This window comes from Barbus barbus (genome assembly GCF_936440315.1).
Source record: "Barbus barbus genome assembly, chromosome: 28".
Taxonomy (NCBI): Eukaryota; Metazoa; Chordata; class Actinopteri; order Cypriniformes; family Cyprinidae; genus Barbus; species Barbus barbus.
Genome location: NC_136756.1, coordinates 6,383,376 through 6,406,237, shown reverse-complemented (window position 1 = coordinate 6,406,237; position 22,862 = coordinate 6,383,376). Strand labels below are relative to the sequence as shown.

Genomic DNA, 22,862 nt, shown 5'->3' with positions numbered 1-22,862 from the left:
GCCAGTGAACTTTAAGTTACACACTGTACCGAGCGAGAGAGAGAGATCTCTAAAAATAGTCTATAAAGTTCTCATTATAATGCTGTATTTATGGCAGATTTGGACTTTTAACCCCAAGATGGCAAAGTTACAGTGAGTCACAATGAAAGTAAGTGGGGCCAATTTTTGGAGGATTTAAAAGCAAGAAATTGAAGCTTATAGTTTTGTAAATCTATGACCGTCAAACTCTAGATCTGTTTAAATAATCCAGTTTACAGTAATTTACTGTTTTGTGAAGTTGGATATAACTTTACACAGAAAAGATAAGTAAGTTACTCTAAAATCATGTTAACATATAGTTTAAACCTTGGGACAATTTAGCAGTTTAATGTTTATGAATTAGCCTCGCTGCAACACATTTTTTTTTATATATGAAGAAAAAGTGGGACAAGTGGAATTTATTTTTGTGGTAATCACATTGCACCACCAATGCTGTCCATTAAAGACAGAATATTCTTTTAAGACGAAAGAGGAAAAAGAGAGGCGTACATCCTCATTATCACATGAGCTGTTTCAGATGAGAACATGTTTGAAAATGAAATCTGAAACATGTTGGTGAGGGAGGAGGCAGAGGGGAGGGATTGTGAAGGAAGCCACCTATTGTTTGGGTCCAGTGTTGGCTTCAGCGGCCTGAGGTGGGAGAGTCAGAGAGGACTGTCATTTGACTCGGCTCAAGCGGATGACGTTTTGTTCACTACGAGGTCACTGAAGAATGGGGAACTTACTTAAAACACCTTAAGTTTGAACAATTCTACATATTACTGCTCTTAAAAAGCAAGTTGGAAATGGATTTTGCTGTGTCATGGACTGTCAAGGTAATTACTCTGGATACGGATGACTTGGTGTTTGGTTACCTAGAATATGATCTTGTTAAGCATATCAATTAGTTTTGTGTTTGAACTCGTCTGACAGGAAGTTCATTTAGTCATAACAGCAGAAACGATGATGACGTAGTTTGGCAGAAGTATTATGGGCTTTTCTTTAACTTTCATTTGTTTGAATGAGTGTTTATTCAGTTTTATTCATTTTTCAAACAACTATCTTAGGAATGCAGCTTTTTAATAAAGTTTGCATGTAAATGCTTTTCTATACAATGAGTGATTATTATTTTCTGCCAAGTTCAATTGCAGTTTTTCTGGATTTATATACAAAAACATGGAAGGTTAGGATTTGAACCTCTGTAAATTTGCTAAACAAAGTTAAATCAGTACACTAACATATCTTAAACATGAAAACCAAAACCATTATGTCATTCAAATGTTAAATCGATTGATTACATTTTTATTTTTTGACTAAGTCTTGCCTAGGGCAGCAAGTAAGCCAGTATTTCAATAAGTTTAATTCAGTAGTGACTACAGCATGCCCAGAGTGTCAAACTGAATGAGGTTAAAGGTAAAAATTGAGTCAGTCTTTAATTATTGCCAGACAGATTTGACAGCGTATCTGATTTATACATGATTTATTAGCAATGGTAATTTCTTAATACTCTTGTATAAGAGTCTTAGTATAATCTAATTCTCAATAGTTTTTTTTATGTTTAGGCTTTTAGGACCCCCCCCCCCCCCCCCCTCTCAAAAAAAGAACAGAGGGTATTGTACAGCTAAATATATTTAAATTGTTTAATGTAATAAGTAAAAAGTGATTTGTTTAAAATAAAAATAGTCTGTCTTTACTAAATAAATGCACAGATAAAGTATTTTTTGAATTATTTATATGACCCAATATAACAATACATGTATTTTTATTCAAGCAAAGCATGTAAAATGCTCTGCGATACTTTGTGAGCATTTTTGAGCAATGAAATGAAAAACGGTATGAATCAGAGCTTTAAAATGATTCACTTAACCACCTCACAGCCTTAAACTAATGTACACACTCATGCTCTCTCTCTCACACACACACACACTGGTTTTTATTACAAACTGTATTTTTTTTGTAATACCAGGACACACACACACACAAAATCTTCTCATACAAATCCCTTCTGTGTGAATGCGTGTGCATACGATGAATGTGACATTATTATGTGCAGTCATAGCATCTGCACATGCACATACAGGACACATCTGGCAGCAGATTGTATGGTGATCTTTGGTCAGGATGGCTTTTGCCAGCAGAGCTTAACCAGCACGGGTGAACCTGTTGACCAGTGCCTGAGCTTTAACGTTTCCACACCATTTTTGTAGTGTGTTAATCTGCGTTTGTCCCTTTCTGGGAACAATAGGACAAAATGTCCCATTTATGTAAGCTTTCCTGTAAGATCTTATTCAGAGATTGTGTGGAGTTGTATGAATAGTTATTATTCTGAAAGATTTGTGTGAAGCACTTGGTTCTCAACATAAATGCATGAAAGTTGAACAACTTTTGAATTAGATTAAGAATATATTTTCTTGACATTACAGGAGCTGTATTTCACACTCAACAAGGGTCTTGAGAATGTTTTCTTTTCCAAATTGAGCTACTTTTTACTTGATTGCCTATTAAAATACATGATAGAAAAACAGTCTAAAAAGTCTATTGACAAACTTTATTGTAAAATGGATCAAGCTTATAATGTGTTTAAATGATTTTTGTTTTTTTGCGAAGTATTTATTTATCATGTATTGATATATTGATAATAATTACAGTTCTTGAATTAATTATCATGTGCTAATATATTATATTCATTTTCTTTAATATACAAAAGATATAATATACTGTTCACTTTTCACAAGTGTATGGTCTGTGAGATTAGTTTTTTTATATACACACACACACACACACACACACACACACACAAACACATATATATATTATACACTGTACTTATGTACTAGTTTGGCTGAAGATGTGGATTGGCGGCTAATCCAGAGAAGAAGGGATTGGTATAATGGAGTGATGGATAGGTGAGGGAAGAGAGTAACATCAGTGAAAAGCTGCTTTTGTCTTCCATCAGTGTCCATTCTGCCCCTGCCACCAAAACCAGTCTGAGGTGTTACACAATAGCGAGAAATACACACAGGCGTACTTGTATAGTGAGGGTTTTTATTCATCTGCTCTCTTTCTCTATTAGACATCGTGGCTGTAGCTGTCCTTTAAAATGAACTGATGTCTGACTTTAAGAGAACAGCAGCGCTTATTCCATAACTGTACTGAGAAGGATTAAACCCCCATCCTGTTCATACACACGTACCGTCCGCCACAGTATTCCCGCTTCACCTCCGTGTGGACATGGAGACCCGGCTCTGACCTCTGACCTGAGAGGAAGTGGTGTGATGTGACTGGGACGCTCGTCAGTCTCAGCAGCGCTCCGTCCGAGGAGGACGGTTGTTGTGTTGTGTTGTGGGTCAAAGTCAGGACAGAGGATTAGTTGCTTTGGAAAGTGTGTCGCACCTGGACGTTTTCATGGCTGATTCTTGAACCGGATTCAGTATGTATTTGTTCATTCTCTTTTAATCTAATGTTTTAAGGATTATTGTTAGTTTACATTACATTAGTTTAGGCTTTTAAAAACACCTGCTGCGTTTAGACTTTTTTAGCAAGTAAAGCCTTTAATTATTATAAAAAAATTTGGTTCTGATTATAATTGTGTTTGTGTATGTTGGTGGTTTTTGTTGGCATGGGTTTGACTGTGTAGTGAAGTGTAAGATCTGAATATGCTGCCGTGACTCTGGATGTTGCCATGGATGAACCTGCAGTGCTTGTCTTCATCTGAAACATTAGATCATGTTGTCATTAATAGATGTCATTAATTCAATTGCTGTGCCAACAGGAGGTGAATTAAATCAGGGTGAGGTGTCAAACCAATGCTGTGGGACAGGCTGGTCTGTACGCACATGCTACTTTCCTTTTTTCTGTTAAATATTACTCAACTTGTGCCTTTTATTTGTGTATCCATTTAATGCACATCATTCCTTGATTTTTATTTTTTTGTGTATAGTTAGATGTATTCTTAGTCTTACGTATTTTATGGATGTTTAGGAAACCAACATGAAAGCTATTTGCAACCCAGTCTTTTTTCTTTTTCTTTTTTCCTCGTAATATGACATACTTTTGAGTGAAAGAGGATAGTCAGTGAAAAAAACAAAATGAGGACAGGGCTTGACTTTATCATTGAGGAATTGATTGGATTGTGAAAATTCTCTTTATGACGGAGGGGAGTGCCTGAAAAATAAGAGGGCTTCATAAAATCAGCTTAAAATAAGTCCTAGAAAGGTGAAGCAAGTCATAACATTTTGATTTAATGTTGAAGGCGAACTTTTTTTTTTTCTATGCTAAATGATCAGTTGTTCACAGTAAGCCCAGTATTGTGCAGAAAGTAAAAAAAGTTCAAATTTGACCTCGGGGTCAGTTTTGACATTTGATATCTGAGGAATGTCAACAAGAGTTGATGTAACACATTTTATGCGAGTGTGTGGTGTAAGTCATGAATCACCGGCCTGAAATGATGGTGTGTTTTGAGGAGTAATAATAGGTATCGTGAACATCAGTCACATCAGCTAGCGCCCAAGAATGTCAGTGACGGGGTTTGACCACATTCAGAATTGAATAAATGCATAGCAAATTAATTACAGAGTGTCTATTATCACTGAAAGCTATTTAAACTAGCTCCACCCACCACTGACTGTTCAAGCCAGACAAAATGAACACAGAAGCAGTGTGGTAACAGATACCGTGGTGTGGCGAGTAAGACAGTGACTGTGACTTTTGGCACGACTGACCCGATCGAATACACCCTTTTTTGATTAAATTCTTCTCCCTTTTCTCATCGCATATCAACTCTGAGGGTTGTTTATTGCACATTAAGAATGAAAAAAAAAATTCAAAAAGTGAAGTGGCTAGCAGGTGTTTAATAGACCTATAATTTAAATTTGTTATCGGACAGGCTGGCACATTGACCATGATATGCACATCACATTGTTAAGCCCAAAGTATATATTTTTGACATGTATAATAACATATGCATACAGTTGAATGCATGGTCTTTAAAAGTAGGCTATATTCTTTATATAAGCATATCTAGTGACGTGACGTGACATACGGCCAAGTACGGTGACCCATACTCGGAATTCGTGCTCAGCATTTAACCCATCCAACGTGCACACACACACAGCAGTGAACACACACACACACCGTGAACACACACCCGGAGCAGTGGGCAGCCATTTATGCTGCGGCGCCCGGGGAGCAGTTGGGGGTTCGGTGCCTTGCTCAAGGGCACCTCAGTCGTGGTATTGAGGGTGGAGAGAGCGCTGGACATTCACTCCCCCCACCTACAATCCCTGCCGGCCCGAGACTCGAACCCGCAACCTTTGGATTACAAGTCCGACTCTCTAACCATTAGGCCACGACTTCCCCATTCTATCCATATATAACCATGAATATATGGGTCGCGGAAGCGGGGGGCCGTCCAGGCCTGGGCCCGGGTTACGTTTGAGGTCTGGTACAAATATGACATAGGCTACAAAAATACACAGGCTATATAGGCTCATATGTATGCACAAGAAATCATTAAAAGATCACAATCTCGATTCAAACACATGCAATCTTATTCCTAAATGACGATTCCGCTATGTCAGTTAACCCTTTGAAATCACAATCATATTAGAATATTTAAACCTGCTTTCGCGCAGCTGCTCATCCAGAAAGAGCAGTGCTCATCATGTAAGCTTTATGTTTGATACAGTTTACAGAGTAGGCTACATTTCTGTTTTGCAAAATTAGCTAAATAATAACGAAAGTTATGGGGAAGTCGTGGCCTAATGGACTCGTAATCCAAAGGTTGCGGGTTCGAGTCCCCGGCCGGCAGGAATTGTAGGTGGGGGGAGTGAATAACCAACACTCTCTCCACCCTCAATACCACGACTGAGGTGCCCTTGAGCAAGGCACCGAACCCCCAACTGCTCCCCGGGCGCCGCAGCATGAATGGCTGCCCACTGCTCCAGGTGTGTGTTCACTGCTGTGTGTGTGTGTTCACTGCTGTGTGTGTGCACTTTGGATGGGTTAAATGCTGAGCACGAATTCCGAGTATGGGTCACCATACTTGGCATGTCACTTCACTAAAAAAAAAAAAAAAAAAAAAAAGTTTTGGGATAAAATTTTATAGTCCGGATATAGACTCTTGATATTGTGGCAGCAGCGATCAAAATGAGTAATTGACCTTTGGAACTAGCCTGATGTTACGCTTCAAATATTATGTTACATTATGCCATTAAGTGGTGACCAGTGACTGTTAAAATGTACTTGATGTCTAATTCTTTCATTCAAGCGATTTGTTCAAAAACTTTAGACGAATCAAGTATTCATTCGTTTATTTCAAATGATTCTTTACATAATGATTTAATTTAAATGAATACATATTTTTAAATAGACTCATTTATAGCATTAAATAAAATTGTCAGAAACTCATTTTGTTTCTTTGTTTAATGTTTTGTTTTTAGAATCGAATACCCTTTAGTTTGATTGTGATATTATGCGCTTTGCATAGTAATGTTTTCTCACCGGTGAACGTGATGTGAGGTAATCTAACAGCACTGACGTGTCTCATTGCGTCACTGGTTAGCTTCGGGTCTACTGTGCATGTTCATGTGTTTTGGAGGAGGCGTGGCTTTGGAGAGTGATTTGCAAGGAGGGTGGGATCTTATGCTTTCAAGCTTGCTATTGTTAACATCTCTGAAATCACCTACCCTGCGTTTAAATTGAGTGATAACACCAGGAGCGATATGGCAAGCTTTGTATGCACGGTCAACCCCAAGGTATACTTTGTTTTTGTATGCATACACTAGCATATGCATACAGTCAAACGTGTAGCCTTTCAAAGTATACTCCATTTGGTAGTGTGCACAAACACAGGTGGTCGACACATGCACTCTAGAAAGCTTCATGCTTGTCCAGTGTCTGCGCTATTTTTCTCCAGAAGTTATAATAAAAATCCCTTTGTAGTCTTTTAAACTAAAGTTGTGGCAATCTCATGACTCTCTCACACATGCGCTTGTCAATGCAGCTGTCTGTTCTTGGAGCAGTCTCAGCTATTTTGTTGTTGTTGTTCTGTCTCTTTAGTTTTATTTTCCACTGTGAGACAATGGCCTTAGGCAGTGCTGCCACCTTGTGGAACAACTGATTAGTGCAAAACAAATTCAATGCGCACGTGCAACCAGGTTACCAAAATCAAATGGTTCGTGTACAGTACATGCATACTTTTCTGGTGACATGTTCAGTTTGTATGTAATGTTTTGATAATGAAATTTGTGTTGCACGCATTGTACACATACACTAGTACGCATACACTGTACGTGTGAAAAATGAAGTATACTTTGGGTTTTTGAATTTAGCACACAAGTTGTGAATGGTTTCCACTTTGACTGTGGAAATGAGTGGATATGTCCTATTGTGTTTCATGAATATTGTTTTTCTACATGGCTGTGTGTAGACAGCATTTTTTTATTTTAGGTGAACTGTCTTTTTGAGGAAATGCTGAAGTTGCACAAATGTACCATGGGCAGTGCCGTCTTCCTCTTTTTTTTTATCATGTTTATAAAGTATTTTTTTAACTGCTTCAATTTAACAATTAATATATAATTTTGTTTGCCTGATTGTCTGTTTCACAAAATTGGTTTAATTCCCTATTTATTTATTTTTTTTGAACAGATCCTAAATCATGAACAGTTTTGTCTAGGCCTAGTTTGAGTTTGAGTCACTTTTTTGGCTGTGTTCACTCAGCACCGCTCTGCTGACCTGTTTCCACAGGAAGATCTGTGTGCACTGTAAGTGTGTGCGGGAGGAGCATGTGGTGTGCTCTGTGCCCGGACAGCTGGAGAGGATGATGATGAAGCTGGTGTCAGACTTCCAGAGGCACTCCATATCCGACGACGACTCTGGCTGCGCCTCGGAAGAATACGCCTGGGTCCCGCCCGGGATCAAGCCTGAACAGGTGAGCAGGCAGCATTCAGATGAATCTATACATACAATGACATTTTAGTAAAGTGTTCACTGATTGGAGAGTTTGCTCTGAATCAGCCAATCACAGCCTCTCTTGCACTCAGTCAAACAAAGCGGATGCTCTTTTCCATACAATGAGATATAATGGTGGTTCACAAGTCAAGCTTCACTAAGGACAAAACATGATGTTGGTTGCCTCGTGTAGTTTTGATGTCTTTTCCACATTTTATTTTATTCTGCCCAGTAACCACTCACTTGCACTGAGCTCTACCAAGTGAAAAATAAATAAATAATAAAATACATATAAAATAAATAAATAAAAAGGCATGTTGGGATGTATCTTTATATTACATTAATTTTTAATAAAAAAAATAATAATAATAATATTACCCCTGTAGAACTGTGCCTGCATTTACCTAAACCAGTGGTTCTCAACCTTTTTTACTCCAAGACCCCCTCCTCTCCAAATCAATACTGCAAGCCCAAACTTTTCTACGGGTCCATTCAGAATCACTAAACACACCCAAATACAAATGAAACCATTCTGAACTCAGCGATCTGAAGGCGCTATGCCACAGTTCCTCTGTCAGAACAAGCAGTTTGGAGCATCTGATGCCCATTTGTAAATAAACGCCACTGATTCTCATACACTTTTCCAAAACACGCAAGCATTCATAAACACTCGCTCTATTCAACTACGTTTTTTAAAATGCTTTTCACTTTCAATAATCTGCTGAAAAAAAGAGACCAACCTTAGGTCTGTATTCCAAAGCGTTCATGAATTTAATTTCATATGCATTTCCACGTCTCCGTTCAGAAAAGGCGGGTGACGGTTATCTAATTATCTGTGTTCATGTATGTACAGGTGTATCAGTACTTCAGCTTTATTCCAGAGGACAAGGTTCCGTACGTCAACAGTCCAGGAGAACGATATCGAATTAAACAGCTTCTACACCAGCTGCCGGCCCATGACAGCGAGGTAAAACATCCGCATCCCAAACCCACAGCTGTGAATCCTGAATCTACGAACCCTACAGCCTGGTCTTAGATTCTGATCTGAAATCAGAGATGAATACTAGCTTATGATTACTTATTTTTATAGTAGTAAGCAGTATGCATTGTTGATTTTTAAAACTGATTAAAAACAACAGTACAGTACACTACATGTTGTCAGGTGTACATTACTGTCACTTATCAATTTAAAGACATAATATAAGAAAATATTTCTTTTTTCAAATAAATGCTGTTCTTTTGAGCAGCACAACATAAGAAATACTTTTTTCAGTATAAAATCAGCATATTATAATCATTTCTGAAGGATCACGTGACGTAATAATGTTTTGTAATATTACTTTTTATATTTTTCATGATAAGTAAAAAATCTTACCCAAATGCATTTATGTTGTATATTATTATGGTAGTAAAAAAAATAAAAATTAAATCATGGACAAAAAATAGGCTTCATTTTCATTATGCAAAATCAAATGTCTTAGGGTGCAATGTTTTTTCATGTTTTTATGAGTTTCACCTTCCAGATTCACCTAATTCATTAATTGCTTTGATAATGTTATGTTGCCAGTGTGTGTTGGTCTTGCGTGAGTTGTAACAGTACTGTAAATGTGTGTGTACAGCCTCAGTACTGTAACTCTCTGGATGAAGAAGAGAAGAAAGAATTGAGGTTATTCAGCCAGCAGAGGAAGAGAGAGAATCTGGGCCGTGGCATCGTACGACTTTTTCCAGTCACCATGACCGGAGCCATCTGTCAACAGGTAGAGAAACAGAGACACCACAGTGTGACACACATCAGCCCTGATCTCTTACGTCACCTTGAAATCACAACTCACTGCCCAGGAACAAGCGTGCATACTTATCCGACTATCACTTCAGCTGAAGTATGCATTGAGCTACTTGAGCTGAAGAGGCTCTCGTCTAGCATGTGGCTTCAGGAAACTTTTTGATATGCTGTGATCACTTCAAACTCCAGCCTGAGCACAGCAAAGACAGATATCATATGTACTAGATAAAAGCGCATACTTTCCATCCACCCCCTGCGATATTTCAAGGGTTTTGCCACATGTCAATACCCATAATGCACTCCAGCTGATGAGTAGCTGCTAGGAGGGTGTGACTGTGTTGAGGAGAGGCAGTTTGTGTCATGCTGTGTTGATTTGTGTGAATACTCAGTCTTTTTATGTCATCAAACAGAAATGCCAGAATTAGTACATAATCTTTCTTTCATATGTATACTTAGAAAGTTTTTAATTTTGGCTTTATTATACTGTAGCTGTTTATAATAGAGGCTTCGCTCTGCTAAATAACAAGACGGTGCTGTTAAAGAGTGCTAGACATGATGTGGAGCAGATTTTCCCCCTTGTGGTAAGATCACTGTAACACAAACTAGAATGGCTTAATGATGATGTTCAACGGACAATTACATTTATTGGTGATAAAATCAGGATAAACCTTTTAAATACAAAAAAATATTTATGACTCATCCTTTGTTTAATAATAATATTATATTTCATTATTTTAATGTTACTAAATTATAAAAATTAAATCAAATAAAGAGATATACTACTGTAGTAATCATCCTTTTTTTACAATACAATAGTATTGAGTGTTTAAATATAATAATAATAATAATAATAATTTTAAAATACAATATTTTTTATTATTTTATTTAAATTACATTAAATAAACTAAATAATTTTGTACTATAAATAAAAAAGAATGAACTATTTAATAATACTAATAATAGTATTTTATAGTACAATTATTATTATTTATTATTAATATCAATATTAGTGATATTTATTGATTGATTTACATTTTATTTAATAATAATAACAACTATTATTATTATTATTATTATTTTTAAATAGATAAAAACTGAAATATTACTATAGTAATAACATTGTCTTGTAAAATAAACAAGTATTTAATAATAAAATTAATCACTGTTTTATTTTACAGTACAATGATAATAATAATAATAAATAATTATTATTGTGTAAATATTTTTAATTTATACAAATATTATAGAAATAATACTATTGTACTCAAAAACCTGTATTTAATCATGTTTTTGTATAGTACAACAGTAAGATGACAATACTAATATTGCTGACTGTTAAAGTAAAACTGCGGTGATCAGGAGATGTCATGGGCTCTTTGACTGTTCTGCTTGTTTCTGCCTCATCCCAGCAGTCATGTGGGAACCTCCAGAGCTTTCAGAACATGCTGAGTTTCCACCGTGTAATTATGAGTTTGGAAACTTTCTAAATCTCTCTTCTTCTCTGTGTGTCGATCAGTGTGGCAGGCAGATCTGCGGCGGTGACATAGCGGTGTTTGCGTCACGAGCGGGTCACGGCTCCTGCTGGCATCCTCAGTGCTTCCAGTGCGCTTCCTGCAACGAGCTGCTGGTGGATCTCATTTACTTCTATCAGGACGGACACATCTACTGCGGCCGGCACCACGCCGAGCACATCAAACCCCGCTGCCAGGCCTGCGACGAGGTGACCGCCCGCCAGACGTCCTCTCTAGCCCTACAGTTACCACACACTTCATATTTACATCCATTTGTTGGTATTAAATATCTGAATTTGTTGGAGGTGTGCTTATCACACATGTGCCAGACACACTGAGCCTTGGTGCTCATGCAGGGGACCAAAAAGCCCTGCATCAATGAGTATTTAATAATAATTATTTAAATACTAATGTATTTTATTCATTATAAAATGTCTATAGAACCGTGTTCATTTAGTGGCACTATTATAGTTTCTTTTAGTATTTTATAGATTTTATTTTGATATTTTTTTGTTTTCATGTTTTTACGTTTTAGTCATTTTTATTTTATTATTTCAACAAACTAAGCAACAATTTGATATTATATTTCATTTAATGTTTATTTTATTTCAAGGGAAAAAATATTTGATATGGTTTTAGTTAGGTAACTATAATAACTCTCATGCTATTTTGTTTAATAACCAAAATTGAATTTGATCCCAGCCCTGCATCAATGAGTATTTAATAACAATAATAATATTTATTATTATTTAAACACTATTTGTAATTATACAAATTGAATCTATAAATATTACAAAAAGTTTAAAAGAAAAGTTATTTTGGTCTCACTATTAGACCAAATATTTTTTTGTTTTTGTTAATATTTTGAATTAGAAAAATGTTATTTTTCTGTTTAAGTTTTAGTAATTTTGTGAGAAATGTTGCCTTGGCTGGGAATTTTTGTTTATATGGTTTTTGTTTTCAGTTAATGTTTAATGTTAAAAGTTAATGTTTCTTTTATTTACATAAAAATTTTTTATTTTTAGTTCACTAATAATCCTACTGTACTAACAATACTATACAATCCTATACTAGTTATTAAATGAGCTAATGGAGTTGAGTCTGGCCCAGCATGGTTCAAACACACGTACTGTTGCTGTGCATGTGGCTTACGCAGTATCTTGCTCCTTCTGTGGTGATCAGATCATCTTTGCGGACGAGTGTACGGAGGCAGAGGGCCGGCACTGGCACATGAAGCACTTCTGCTGTTTCGAGTGTGAGACGGCGCTGGGCGGCCAGCGCTACATCATGAGAGAGAGCCGGCCGTACTGCTGCCACTGCTATGAGTCTCTGTACGCCGAATACTGCGACACCTGCGGAGAACATATCGGTGAGAGCAGACAACACTGCACACCAGCATACCAGTGAGAGAGTGGGGAAAAAGATCAAAAGACATTTAGAGTAAATACAACTAAAATATATAACATCATTTTTTAGGCTGAACAAAAACATCTCATCAAAGAGAAAAAAAAATTACATTGAATTTAGCATATTTTGGGATATTTTATCTCCCACTTTTTATCATAATATCACATCACTATAAATAATATATATATATATATACATATAATTTTTTTTTTTTTTTTTTTTACAACCATTTAAATTAAAGGCAATGCAACAAATACTACCATTATGTAGAAATATACATTACATAATATACAGTGCCCTCCACTAATATTGGCACCTTTGGTAAATATGAGCAAAGGTGGCTGTGAAAATAAATATGCAGATTTATTTTCACAGCCACCTTTGCTCATATTTTCCTAGGGTGCCAATATTAGTGGAGGGCATTGTACATTTTTCATTACAATTTGAGAATTTAGAGAAACGTATTATTTATTAGTGCTGTCAAACGATTAATCGCATCCAAAATAAAAGTTTTTGTTTATAATATATGAGTGTGTACTGTGTATAATTATGTATATATAAATACAAACACATGCATGTATATATTTAAGAAACATGTTTATATATTAAGTATATTTATATATAGTATAAAATATAAATGTATAAACGTAAATATTTTCAAATTATATACTGTATGCGTGTATTTATATATACACATAATAAATAAACAGTACATATACATATATTATGTAAACAAAAACTTTTATTTTGGATGCAATTAATCGCGATTAATCGTTTGACAGTACTAATATTTATCACGAAATTATAATGAAACTTATCATGAAATTTAAGTCTCATATTAAAGCCTCAACATTTTAATAATCTGTATTATGTAATGCCACCAGAACATCAGAAGCTGCTATCATTTTAAAGTTTGGGATCAGCAAGATTTTTTTAAATAAATTATTTTTATTCAGCAAGGATGCATTCAATTGGTCAGACTTTGCAGTAAAGACTTCCATTTCAAATAAATTCTGTTCTTTTGAGCTTTTCAAAAAAAATCACTTTTTCCACAAAAATATGAAGCAGCAAATCAGCATATTAGATCATGTGACACTGAAGACTGGAGTAATGATACTGAAAATTCAGCTTATAATCACAGAAATAAATTACATTTTAAAATATATTCAAATAGAAATCATTTTTTTAAATTGGAATAATATTTCACGTTTTCACTATTTTTGATCAAACAAATCCAGGCTTGATAAGACTTTCAAAATAAATAAAAAAAATGGCCTCAAACATTTGAATGGTACAGCGAACAAAAATGTGAAATCGCTCATAGCTCCTAAACCGCTTGTCGTAGACTCAAAATGACATATTTGGAATCCTTGGGTGAAGGCGGAAAAAAGCCTTAAAAATCAGATTTGCGCTGCGAGGTACGGTTTTTCTGCAAAATTGAGCTATGTCCAAAACCTACTTTTGTGAACTAGTCCTAGGTTTTTCGCCCAATCTGAACCAAAACCAGTGCAGAAAAATTCTCTGGACAGTGAATATCAATAATTATATAAAAAAGTTGAAATTTCAACTCACTGTCACAATGGGGTGCCAAAACGTTCGAAAGCTGAGGGACAATTTTTCGAAAAAGGCTATAACTCGTGAACAAAATAGAGCTCAATCTTTGGTCAAATAAAAAAAATTGTGCAGCTCTGCCACTTGGTGGCGCTATAAAATGGAAAAAACATAAAAATGGCTATAACTATGCAAACGTTAGTCCAATTGACCTGAAAATTGGTATTTGGAGTCTTTGTCCATATCTAAAAAAACATGGCCACCATCGGCCAATGAACTTTGAGCACCTGTTAGACAAGGTTAAGGGTGACTGATTGGAACGGAACTCGGTGGGCTTGTTTGACCCATGGCCCTAAAGGTCTGTAAGAATTTAGAAATAAATCGGCCACTAGTTGGCGCTAACGAGATTTTTTGGCTCTGTAATCACGTGGTGTTTCACCCATCCACACAATATGCATATCATTTGATATTCATTCGACATAATGAGCAACTTTACTCAACAACCATTGCTGTCAATCAAATCGTTTCATGGAGATTGAACCATAGGTGGCGCTATAACAGTGAAAAAGGCCTTACAAAAATCAATATTTGTACAGAAAATGACCTCAATATGTAGAACATGTTCATATATTCACACAAACACTAGATCTTCATATCATATGATAGATCTCCTCATTCTGAGCAACTTTGCCTCTGGGACTAATGCTGTCAATCAAGTCCTTCATGAAATATTCTCAATTACTGTTAAAAACCTACTTTTGCGAACTAGTCTCTGTTTTTTTGCTCAATCTCGATCAAACCACTGTAGTAATATTCTCTGGACTCTCTAGATCAATAATTACCAAAAAAATATAGAATTTTGTCCTTTGATTAGCTGTAACGGGGTCATTAAAAAAGGGGTGTGGCCAAATATACCCAGAAGCCTATAAAACCTAAACGAAAACTCAAAACTTTACTAAACTTGTTGAAAACATGTCAGATGACTCTAAACAAGCATGCAGAGTTTCATGGAGATTGGGCAAAAAATAACACTATAATAATTATAAAGGTTAAAAACAATGTGTTGTATGAGAAATGGCAATTTATAACCACTAATGGGCTCATTCAACTAACTCAGTGGTTCTCAAACCTGTCCTGGAGTACCCCCAGCCCTGCACATTTTGTATGTCTCCCTCGTCTATCACACCTGATTGAACTCATCAGCTCATTAGTGGAGACTGCAAGACCTGAAGTGGGTTTATCAGATATAGGGAGACATATAATGTGCGGTGCTGGGGGTACTTCATGGAGAGGTTCGAGAACCACTGAACTAACTTAACCAGTACTGTTCATAGGTTTGATGGATTCATGCTTAGATGTTATAAAATCACTGTTATAACATTTGAAATCACATTTAGTCAAAGTTTACCATTTTGTTCATACAGACATATCACCGGGTTTCCGCGGGGTCTTAAATTTAGTTGTCTCAAACATCAGTTTTCAATGTTTTATGTTTCAAATATCAAAACATCATGTATGCATTTGTAACTGCAGGTTAGCATTCTATGTCCCTCTGAGCTGCATTAAACAGTGTGTAAATACATCTAAATGCCACTTCAGATGCATTACAAAGATAATTCTTTTTTTTTTTATACTGATTTAATTTGCTTGGTAACAGCCCAAATGCAAGAATTTGACTCAAAAGATGATTAACACTTTTAGAAAAAATGGCTTAAAGGTAAAAATGCCCATAAAACTTATTGGAAAAGATTAATTTCTATCCACACAGAATATGAAGAATATCAAAAAAAATTCAGGAGTCAGCTGTCCATGGTAATCTTTAAGATACCAGCACAATAACACACTCGGCAAAATACCATCTAATTATTGTTATCGATAAAATCCTGCATGGGAAAAAGCTCAGTAATTACAGAGAAATACTGTGCTTCCTGATTGAGATGTTACATGACTGAAGGGTTTGACTTCCTCGCTCTCTCCGTCTGCAGGTATAGACCAGGGTCAGATGACGTACGAGGGCCAGCACTGGCACGCAACCGAGGCTTGTTTCTGCTGCGCCTGCTGTCGGCTCCCTCTGCTGGGCAGACCTTTCCTGCCTCGCAGCGGACTCATCTTCTGCTCCCGCTCCTGCTCGCTCGGGGAGGACCCAGACAACTCCGACTCCTGCGATTCGGCCCTGCAGAGCAAACCAGTGTCACACAAGAGCAGTCAAAACCAGCAGCGCACTTCCACACCACGGCCACAGGAGGGAACCAACGTCAGAGCAGCTAGCACAACAACAGCCAACGGGGGTCATTTTACACTGGATGGCAAAGGTACGTGTTATTATGAGTTTTTCTACGATAGTTCACACACATGCATTATTTTCACAAAACAACCCCACACATAATTCAGGTGCATCTCACAAAAGCTGGCAAGAAATATTTTACCCCAAAGTCAAAAGAAAAACAAAATATTTTGCATAAAGAAATATTTTTAGTTATTAAGAAATGTGACATTCTTTTCATGACAAGTAATAATACTTATAATATTAAGACATATTACAACAATGAGAATATTATATTTCTGTAGTTTTGTTTTTAAATAATTATTAATCTTAATGATTAAGCACTTTTTCCTCACAGAATTCAAATTTTTAATAAAAATAAATGGAGATATTCTTCAAATTAGAAAGTGCATTTGTAAATATACATAACAGTAGTAAAAAAACTCAATCTCAATGGTGATTAAACACAAGTAAGCACTTTTCCTCCCAAAATTATCATTACAGTTAAATAAATGTGTTATTTTAATTGAAAAGTATAATTGTATGTATACATAGTTTCAAAAAAGTTTCCAGACTAGATGATCAGTGTTTAGGTCCTAAAATAGCTTTGATTTTTATCTTATTTATTACAGAAAACGATTATTAACTGTAATATTATTTCACAATATAACTATTTTGTATCAAATAAATGCAGCCTTAGTGATCGTAAGAGACGACTTCTCTCTCTCAAAAAAAAAAAAACATTTTTAAAACATATTACCAAAACATAACCAGGACAATTCTTTGTGAGATTCACCTATGTGATCAGCAATTGTAAAAATGTCCTCCATGCATGTAACTGACACTGTTCGTATTCAGAAGAATCTCTAATTATCCGCTTGTTCATTTTGCAGGTGTTCACACCTCTTTCCAACTTCCAACGTATGAACAGATACACACACAACACTCACAGCTCTGTCCAGCAGCCAATGACAGGACTGCATTTGTTTGCAAGGACCAATCAGGCATCAGCACACAGCAACTGGATCACCGGCCAGACAGTCTGGAGTTTACAGTGGAGCTGAACGGATATGCAGAATTCGGCCCGTTCCCCACGAGCTGCACGTCTAGAGGGACTTCCACTGCAAAGGATTGTGGGAACGTCAGTTGTACAGGTATGCTTGATTTTACAGAGTCAGATTCAGTAAAGCTATTTCTCATATCTGAAGCTGTATTTCTTTCCTGGCTTCCTCTGTCATAGGAATTTCTTCTCAGCTGGAGTCTTCAGATGCGTTTGATGATCTAAATGACTCCGACTCCTTCCCGCCTCCGCCACCCCCTGTTTTCTTCGATCCGTCTCATTCGCTGACCCCTTCAGATTCCCCGGCCACTGTCACTGAAGTTGAGGACGCCCCTGTGGCACCGGTCCGCAGCAGCACCGCCAGGGTCAGCTTCAGAGAGCCAATCAGCTGCAGTTATTCAGTGGAAGAGGAAGAGTGGGAGGAAGAGGAACGGGTGCAGACGGAGAGAAGAGAGGGAGAGGATGAGGAGCAGGAGGAAGATGGAGAGGAAGTTGAAGGAAGTTTGGGACACAGGTTGCGCTTCTGCACTGAAGTACCATCTCAAATGGACCTGCTGGGTAAGATCATAATGCCCACTAAAACAATGTACTATTATTATAGGCTATTTAACAGATTTTTAGCAGCATTCGACCATTAAAATGTGACCCTGGAGCACAAAACCAGTCTTAAGTTGCTGGGGTATATTTGTAGCAATAGCCAAAAATACTAAATGATCAATTTTTCTTTTATGCCAAAAATCATTAGGATATTGAGTAAAGATCATGTTCCATGAAGATGTTTTATATCCAAACTTAATTTTTGATTAGTAATATGCATTGCTAAGAACTTCATTTGAACAACTTTAAAGGTGATTTTCTCAATATTTCGATTTTTTGGCACCCTCAGATTCCAGATTTTCAGATAGTTGTATCTTGGCCAAATATTGTCTGATCCTAACAAACCATACATCAATGGAAAGATTATTTATTCCTCTTTTTGTGGTCCATGGTCACATACATACACATCTTATTTTCTCTAGCTGTGCACACATATAAGTCCTTTGAATCAAACTTTTATAAAAGAAAAATGGTTTAAAAAATAGGGAAAATAAATACAAATAACTTCAAACCAACATTTGGACCCAATCTGACCACCTTATGAGTTTCTGAAGGTTTAGCATCATCTTTCACATTTGTTAGAAAAGAACAAAAAATCATAGCCATTCCATTTGTCACACCCAACAGAGGGTCTGAATATTGTCTACCCTATTTATGGAAAGTGTAACAAATTTGAAAAAATTATGATTGAAAATAAAATCTGACTTACAATACCTGATGAAGTAGACTGGGTTTCCCAAACGGGGGTTAGTGAGGGAACGGCACAAGGTTTATAAATTCACAAAAAGCGGATAATTAATTCAATAGAGCATAATTTTCAATGGGGCTGTACAGTCCTATCATACTGTGATTATACAGTCATGTTATTTTAGGAAAGACACTTATGTTTAACATTACAACAAGCTGTTGGCGTTTCGAATTTGTATTTGAAGTTTTAGTCAGATGTCAGTGTTTGAATTCTGGTTTGGACAGATGGATTGAGGAGTGATGAGGCCAGACTGAAACCAGGGAGCCAAAACAAGATATTCAAGTAGTTTATAGTGTCATGATTGCTTCAGGGTATAGTTCACCCAAACAATACCAATTCTGTCAGCATTCACTCCCCCTACAAACATGTAGGACTGACTTTCTTCTGTAGAGCATAAGGTGAATTTCAGAGGAATATAATGAGTGAACCAAGACTAGGGCTGCACAATAATGGTTAAACCCAATCTAATAACTATTAATCTAATAAACACAATTACAGTCATAGTTTTTTTTCCCATCATAATTAATACACTTTCATTTAATAGACTTTCACATAAGCATACTTAGCATGGTGTGCTCACAGATTTAATCACAGCAAACAGTGTGAAACAAAACCGACTGGCTGTATGACACTTATCTGAGTGGAATATCTCAAATTTGCCTGTGTTTTAAGCTCATCAGCACTTTTTCCATAATGTAGAGTGTGCATGGTTGCCAGATTGGGAAGATTAACTGTAAAACAAAATTTTTCCATTTTAACTCCTGATATCTGGCAACCATGACCATGAAAGCTTGTAAGATAATGCAACAGCCAAATTAATGAAACGTTTTTGGGATAAATATCCTGTAGGCAAATTTTGCAATCAGATGATTGTCTAATAAACTGTGAGAAGCAGAAATCCTGATCACGATTAAAATGAGATTTATCGTGCAGCCCTAACTGTGGGACTCTGGTTGTCAAGCTTTAAAAAACACTATAAAAGTCTTTGTGTGAAGACTAATATTTAAGTTCGTATTCACTGATAATCATTTAAACCAGGGAACTGGATCAGCCCGTTTCATGATCTCTCAGACTGGTTTTGTGAACTGGATCAGTAGATTCACAGAAAAGATCTGACTCAAAATAATGATTTCTTCATGAATCATGAAAAAGTTGTGAGATTTGTAGAGAGGGTGAGTTAAATGATGACAAACTTTCATTTTTGGGTGAACTATTCACAAGTTATACACACACAAAAATAAAATGGTTCTTCAGCGGCTCTTTGTGGTAGTTGAGGTGCTATATAGCACCATCTTTAAAGATATAGGTACTATGCTAAGTGTTCATAAAAGTTCATTAAAGTGTTCCCCTATGATTACGAGCCTATGATTACTATTAGTGCTATTTAGCACCTTTTTTGTTTGAGTGAATGTTATGACGACTTACATCGATCTAAATCTCATATGATCATGTTTCCTTCAGATGGGTCGTACCAGCGCAGTTTCCGCCGGGGAAGCGGTGGACACCATCCCACGGAGAAGCGGCTCAGACGCTCCCGGAGTTCACGAAGCGACAGACCTCGTCTGGAAACCCTGGAATGCAGGGTAGGAGACCGCAGGCGGTCCAACAGCATCCTGGACGGCAGCAGGAGCGGCAGCCTTACCCTGCACTCCACACGCTACCAGCATGAAGACTCCTGCTCCACCTGCTCCTCTTCCTCAGACTCCGAGGAGGAAGGCTTCTTTCTGGGCCAGCGCATTCCTCTGCCGCCACAGCTGACGGGTGAAGAGAGAGCAGCAGAGGGACAGACAGAGGATGAGGACAAGAGCCGAAGAGGAAGCTTCAGGAGGAGAAGAAGGACACAGAGTCTCAGTGGAAAAGACAAGGACAAGAACTGCATACTGTCCTGAGACCAAGACGTGCGTGTTAAAAACTAAAGAACGCGGTCAAGACTCTCTGAACCAGCACGCTGCTCAGTCAAGTTGACGAGTGACAATTTGTATGATAAAAATAGAAACTCTCTTACATTCTATGCATCTGTGTAACAGTATTTTTATAGAGGTAATGATATATTATCCAATATCAGTTTCAGTATCAGGGTGCTTAGTCAAATTTACTGGCATTATTATTCAGGCCGAGGAACATTCAAATTTTGTTTGTTACAGGAAAAGTTATTGTGCCGAATATTTGTGTTTCACACAATAAATGCACTCCAAGTTTGGCTTGCTGTTCAGTATGGAAGCTTGTTTCCACCAAAAAAAAAAGTAATTGCGACTTTTCTCTCACAATTCTGACTTTTTAGCTTGCATTTGCGAGTTTGCGTCTTGCATTTGTGACTTCTTTCTCAGAATTACGAGATATAAACTCGCACTTGCAAGTTATAAAGTCAGAATTACATGATACAAAGTCATATTTGCGTGTTAAAGTCAGAATTGAAAAAAATCTGAATTGGGAGGGGAAAAAAAGTCATTTGTGCAATATAAACTTGAAATTGTGGAAAAAGTCAGTATTGTGAGTTTATATCCTGCAATTCTGACTTTATAACGACTTATCTCGCAATTCTGAGAAAAAAGGCAGAATTGTGCGATAAAGTCACAATTAGCTTTTTTTTATTCAGTGGTGGAAATGGGCTTTCATAGTTTAGAACAATACGTCAGACAAATGCATAAATGCGATTTCACTCATAGTACGTGGTGCTTACAAGCAAGCAGAATTACTCCAGCACAAAAAACAACAACTTTCCGTTACCTTTTCATTCCGGTGACACTTGCTTGGAAATCAAAAGATTATTCAACAGCCGTTCAGATTTTGTATTGATATTGTTTATCAAACGACACCAAGCACAAAGACAAGAAAGCGGCTTCTAGGTTCTTCCTCCGCTATTCACTGTTGCTTAGAAAAAGCTGCGTAGTATATTCGTGAACACCACTAGTTGAATATAAGGAATATAAGTATACTGCAGCACAGTATGCATTATGTTTCATGAATGTAACACTAAACGTTTGCAACAGTAATGCGATACTGTGTTGTCATATGACTTCATAAAAATAGTCATCTTATGTTTTTAAATCAAATTTTGTGTTAATGTCTTCGCCGATCATATAATGAAATAATGCATTAAAAATCACAGATGTGCAATTACATGGAAAGTGTGTGGTCAAATCAAGCACATTGCATTGTGGGATGGATTACCCAGTGTTTGCCCTACTAAATACTGCATGTTTTGTCGAATATAGACAAATGTATGACAAATATCCCATGCCTAAGGAAAATATTAATTGTATGAACATCTTTTGTTATATTCAGTGTTGGGGAAAGTTACTTTTAAAAGTAATGTATTACAATATTGCATAAAAAAAAATTATTGTGGAAAGTAATGTTACTTTTGCATCACTTTTTCTCATCTGGCCTGGGCTTGCTTGTTTGTTTTTAATATAAAAAGTTATATTTTTGGCAAATCTAAAAGCCCTTTCACACCAAAAGTGAAATGAAGAAAATAATTGAATTATTGCATGTTTGTCATATTCTGAGTTTGTATGTTTACAACTGTTTATTCATTTTGAGGAACACTGAATCCGTTTTTGTTCGCGTGACATGAGTAAATGCATGTTAACATTTAGTCTAGAACTACAGGAAGCATCATGTTCACACAGCGCACACAACTCTCTCAACATACGAACAGGAGTCATAAGTCTACTACAGGCCAGAATAGAATGTGGGAAAATGTAGTCTTTATCTCCTCATCAACTGTATTATATGTAAATATTGGCATTTCAAACCTCTCTCTGTGTAAATGAGAGTTTAAATAAAGACATGGCTTTCACGTTGTGTTTTGCAAAATAGAGATAAAAGGATTGTATGTCAGAATTGTATTTTTATAAACAACATGCTGATGGTTTTATGTTCTTGTCAAAATGCATTCTGGCTTAAAATTATTTTAGAAACTTTAAAAAGTTATCTTTTTGAATGAGAAAAATAAAACACTTGATCCTAAA

The 22,862-nt window shown here is 36.5% G+C and overlaps 1 protein-coding gene across 3 annotated transcripts in view; it reads left to right on the top strand.

The window, feature by feature from the left end:
• Positions 1 to 22,860, top strand: part of LOC306848557 (uncharacterized protein) — a 50,838-nt gene extending 27,978 nt beyond the window's left edge. Inside the window, exons 1-10 of one of the 3 annotated variants that reach the window (XM_079383187.1) lie at positions 664 to 854; positions 7,765 to 7,948; positions 8,822 to 8,935; positions 9,588 to 9,725; positions 11,268 to 11,471; positions 12,445 to 12,631; positions 16,206 to 16,532; positions 17,377 to 17,637; positions 17,724 to 18,101; positions 20,350 to 22,860. In XM_079383187.1, coding sequence (XP_079239313.1) covers positions 7,838 to 7,948; positions 8,822 to 8,935; positions 9,588 to 9,725; positions 11,268 to 11,471; positions 12,445 to 12,631; positions 16,206 to 16,532; positions 17,377 to 17,637; positions 17,724 to 18,101; positions 20,350 to 20,777 — 2,148 coding nt within the window. In that variant the 5' untranslated portion in view covers positions 664 to 854; positions 7,765 to 7,837 and the 3' untranslated portion in view covers positions 20,778 to 22,860. Of the gene's footprint in view, positions 1 to 663; positions 855 to 3,277; positions 3,449 to 7,764; positions 7,949 to 8,821; positions 8,936 to 9,587; positions 9,726 to 11,267; positions 11,472 to 12,444; positions 12,632 to 16,205; positions 16,533 to 17,376; positions 17,638 to 17,723; positions 18,102 to 20,349 lie in introns of those variants that run through there. The other 2 variants (XM_079383188.1, XM_079383186.1) reach the window with 2 other exon arrangements.
• The last annotated feature ends 2 nt before the right edge of the window (positions 22,861 to 22,862 follow it).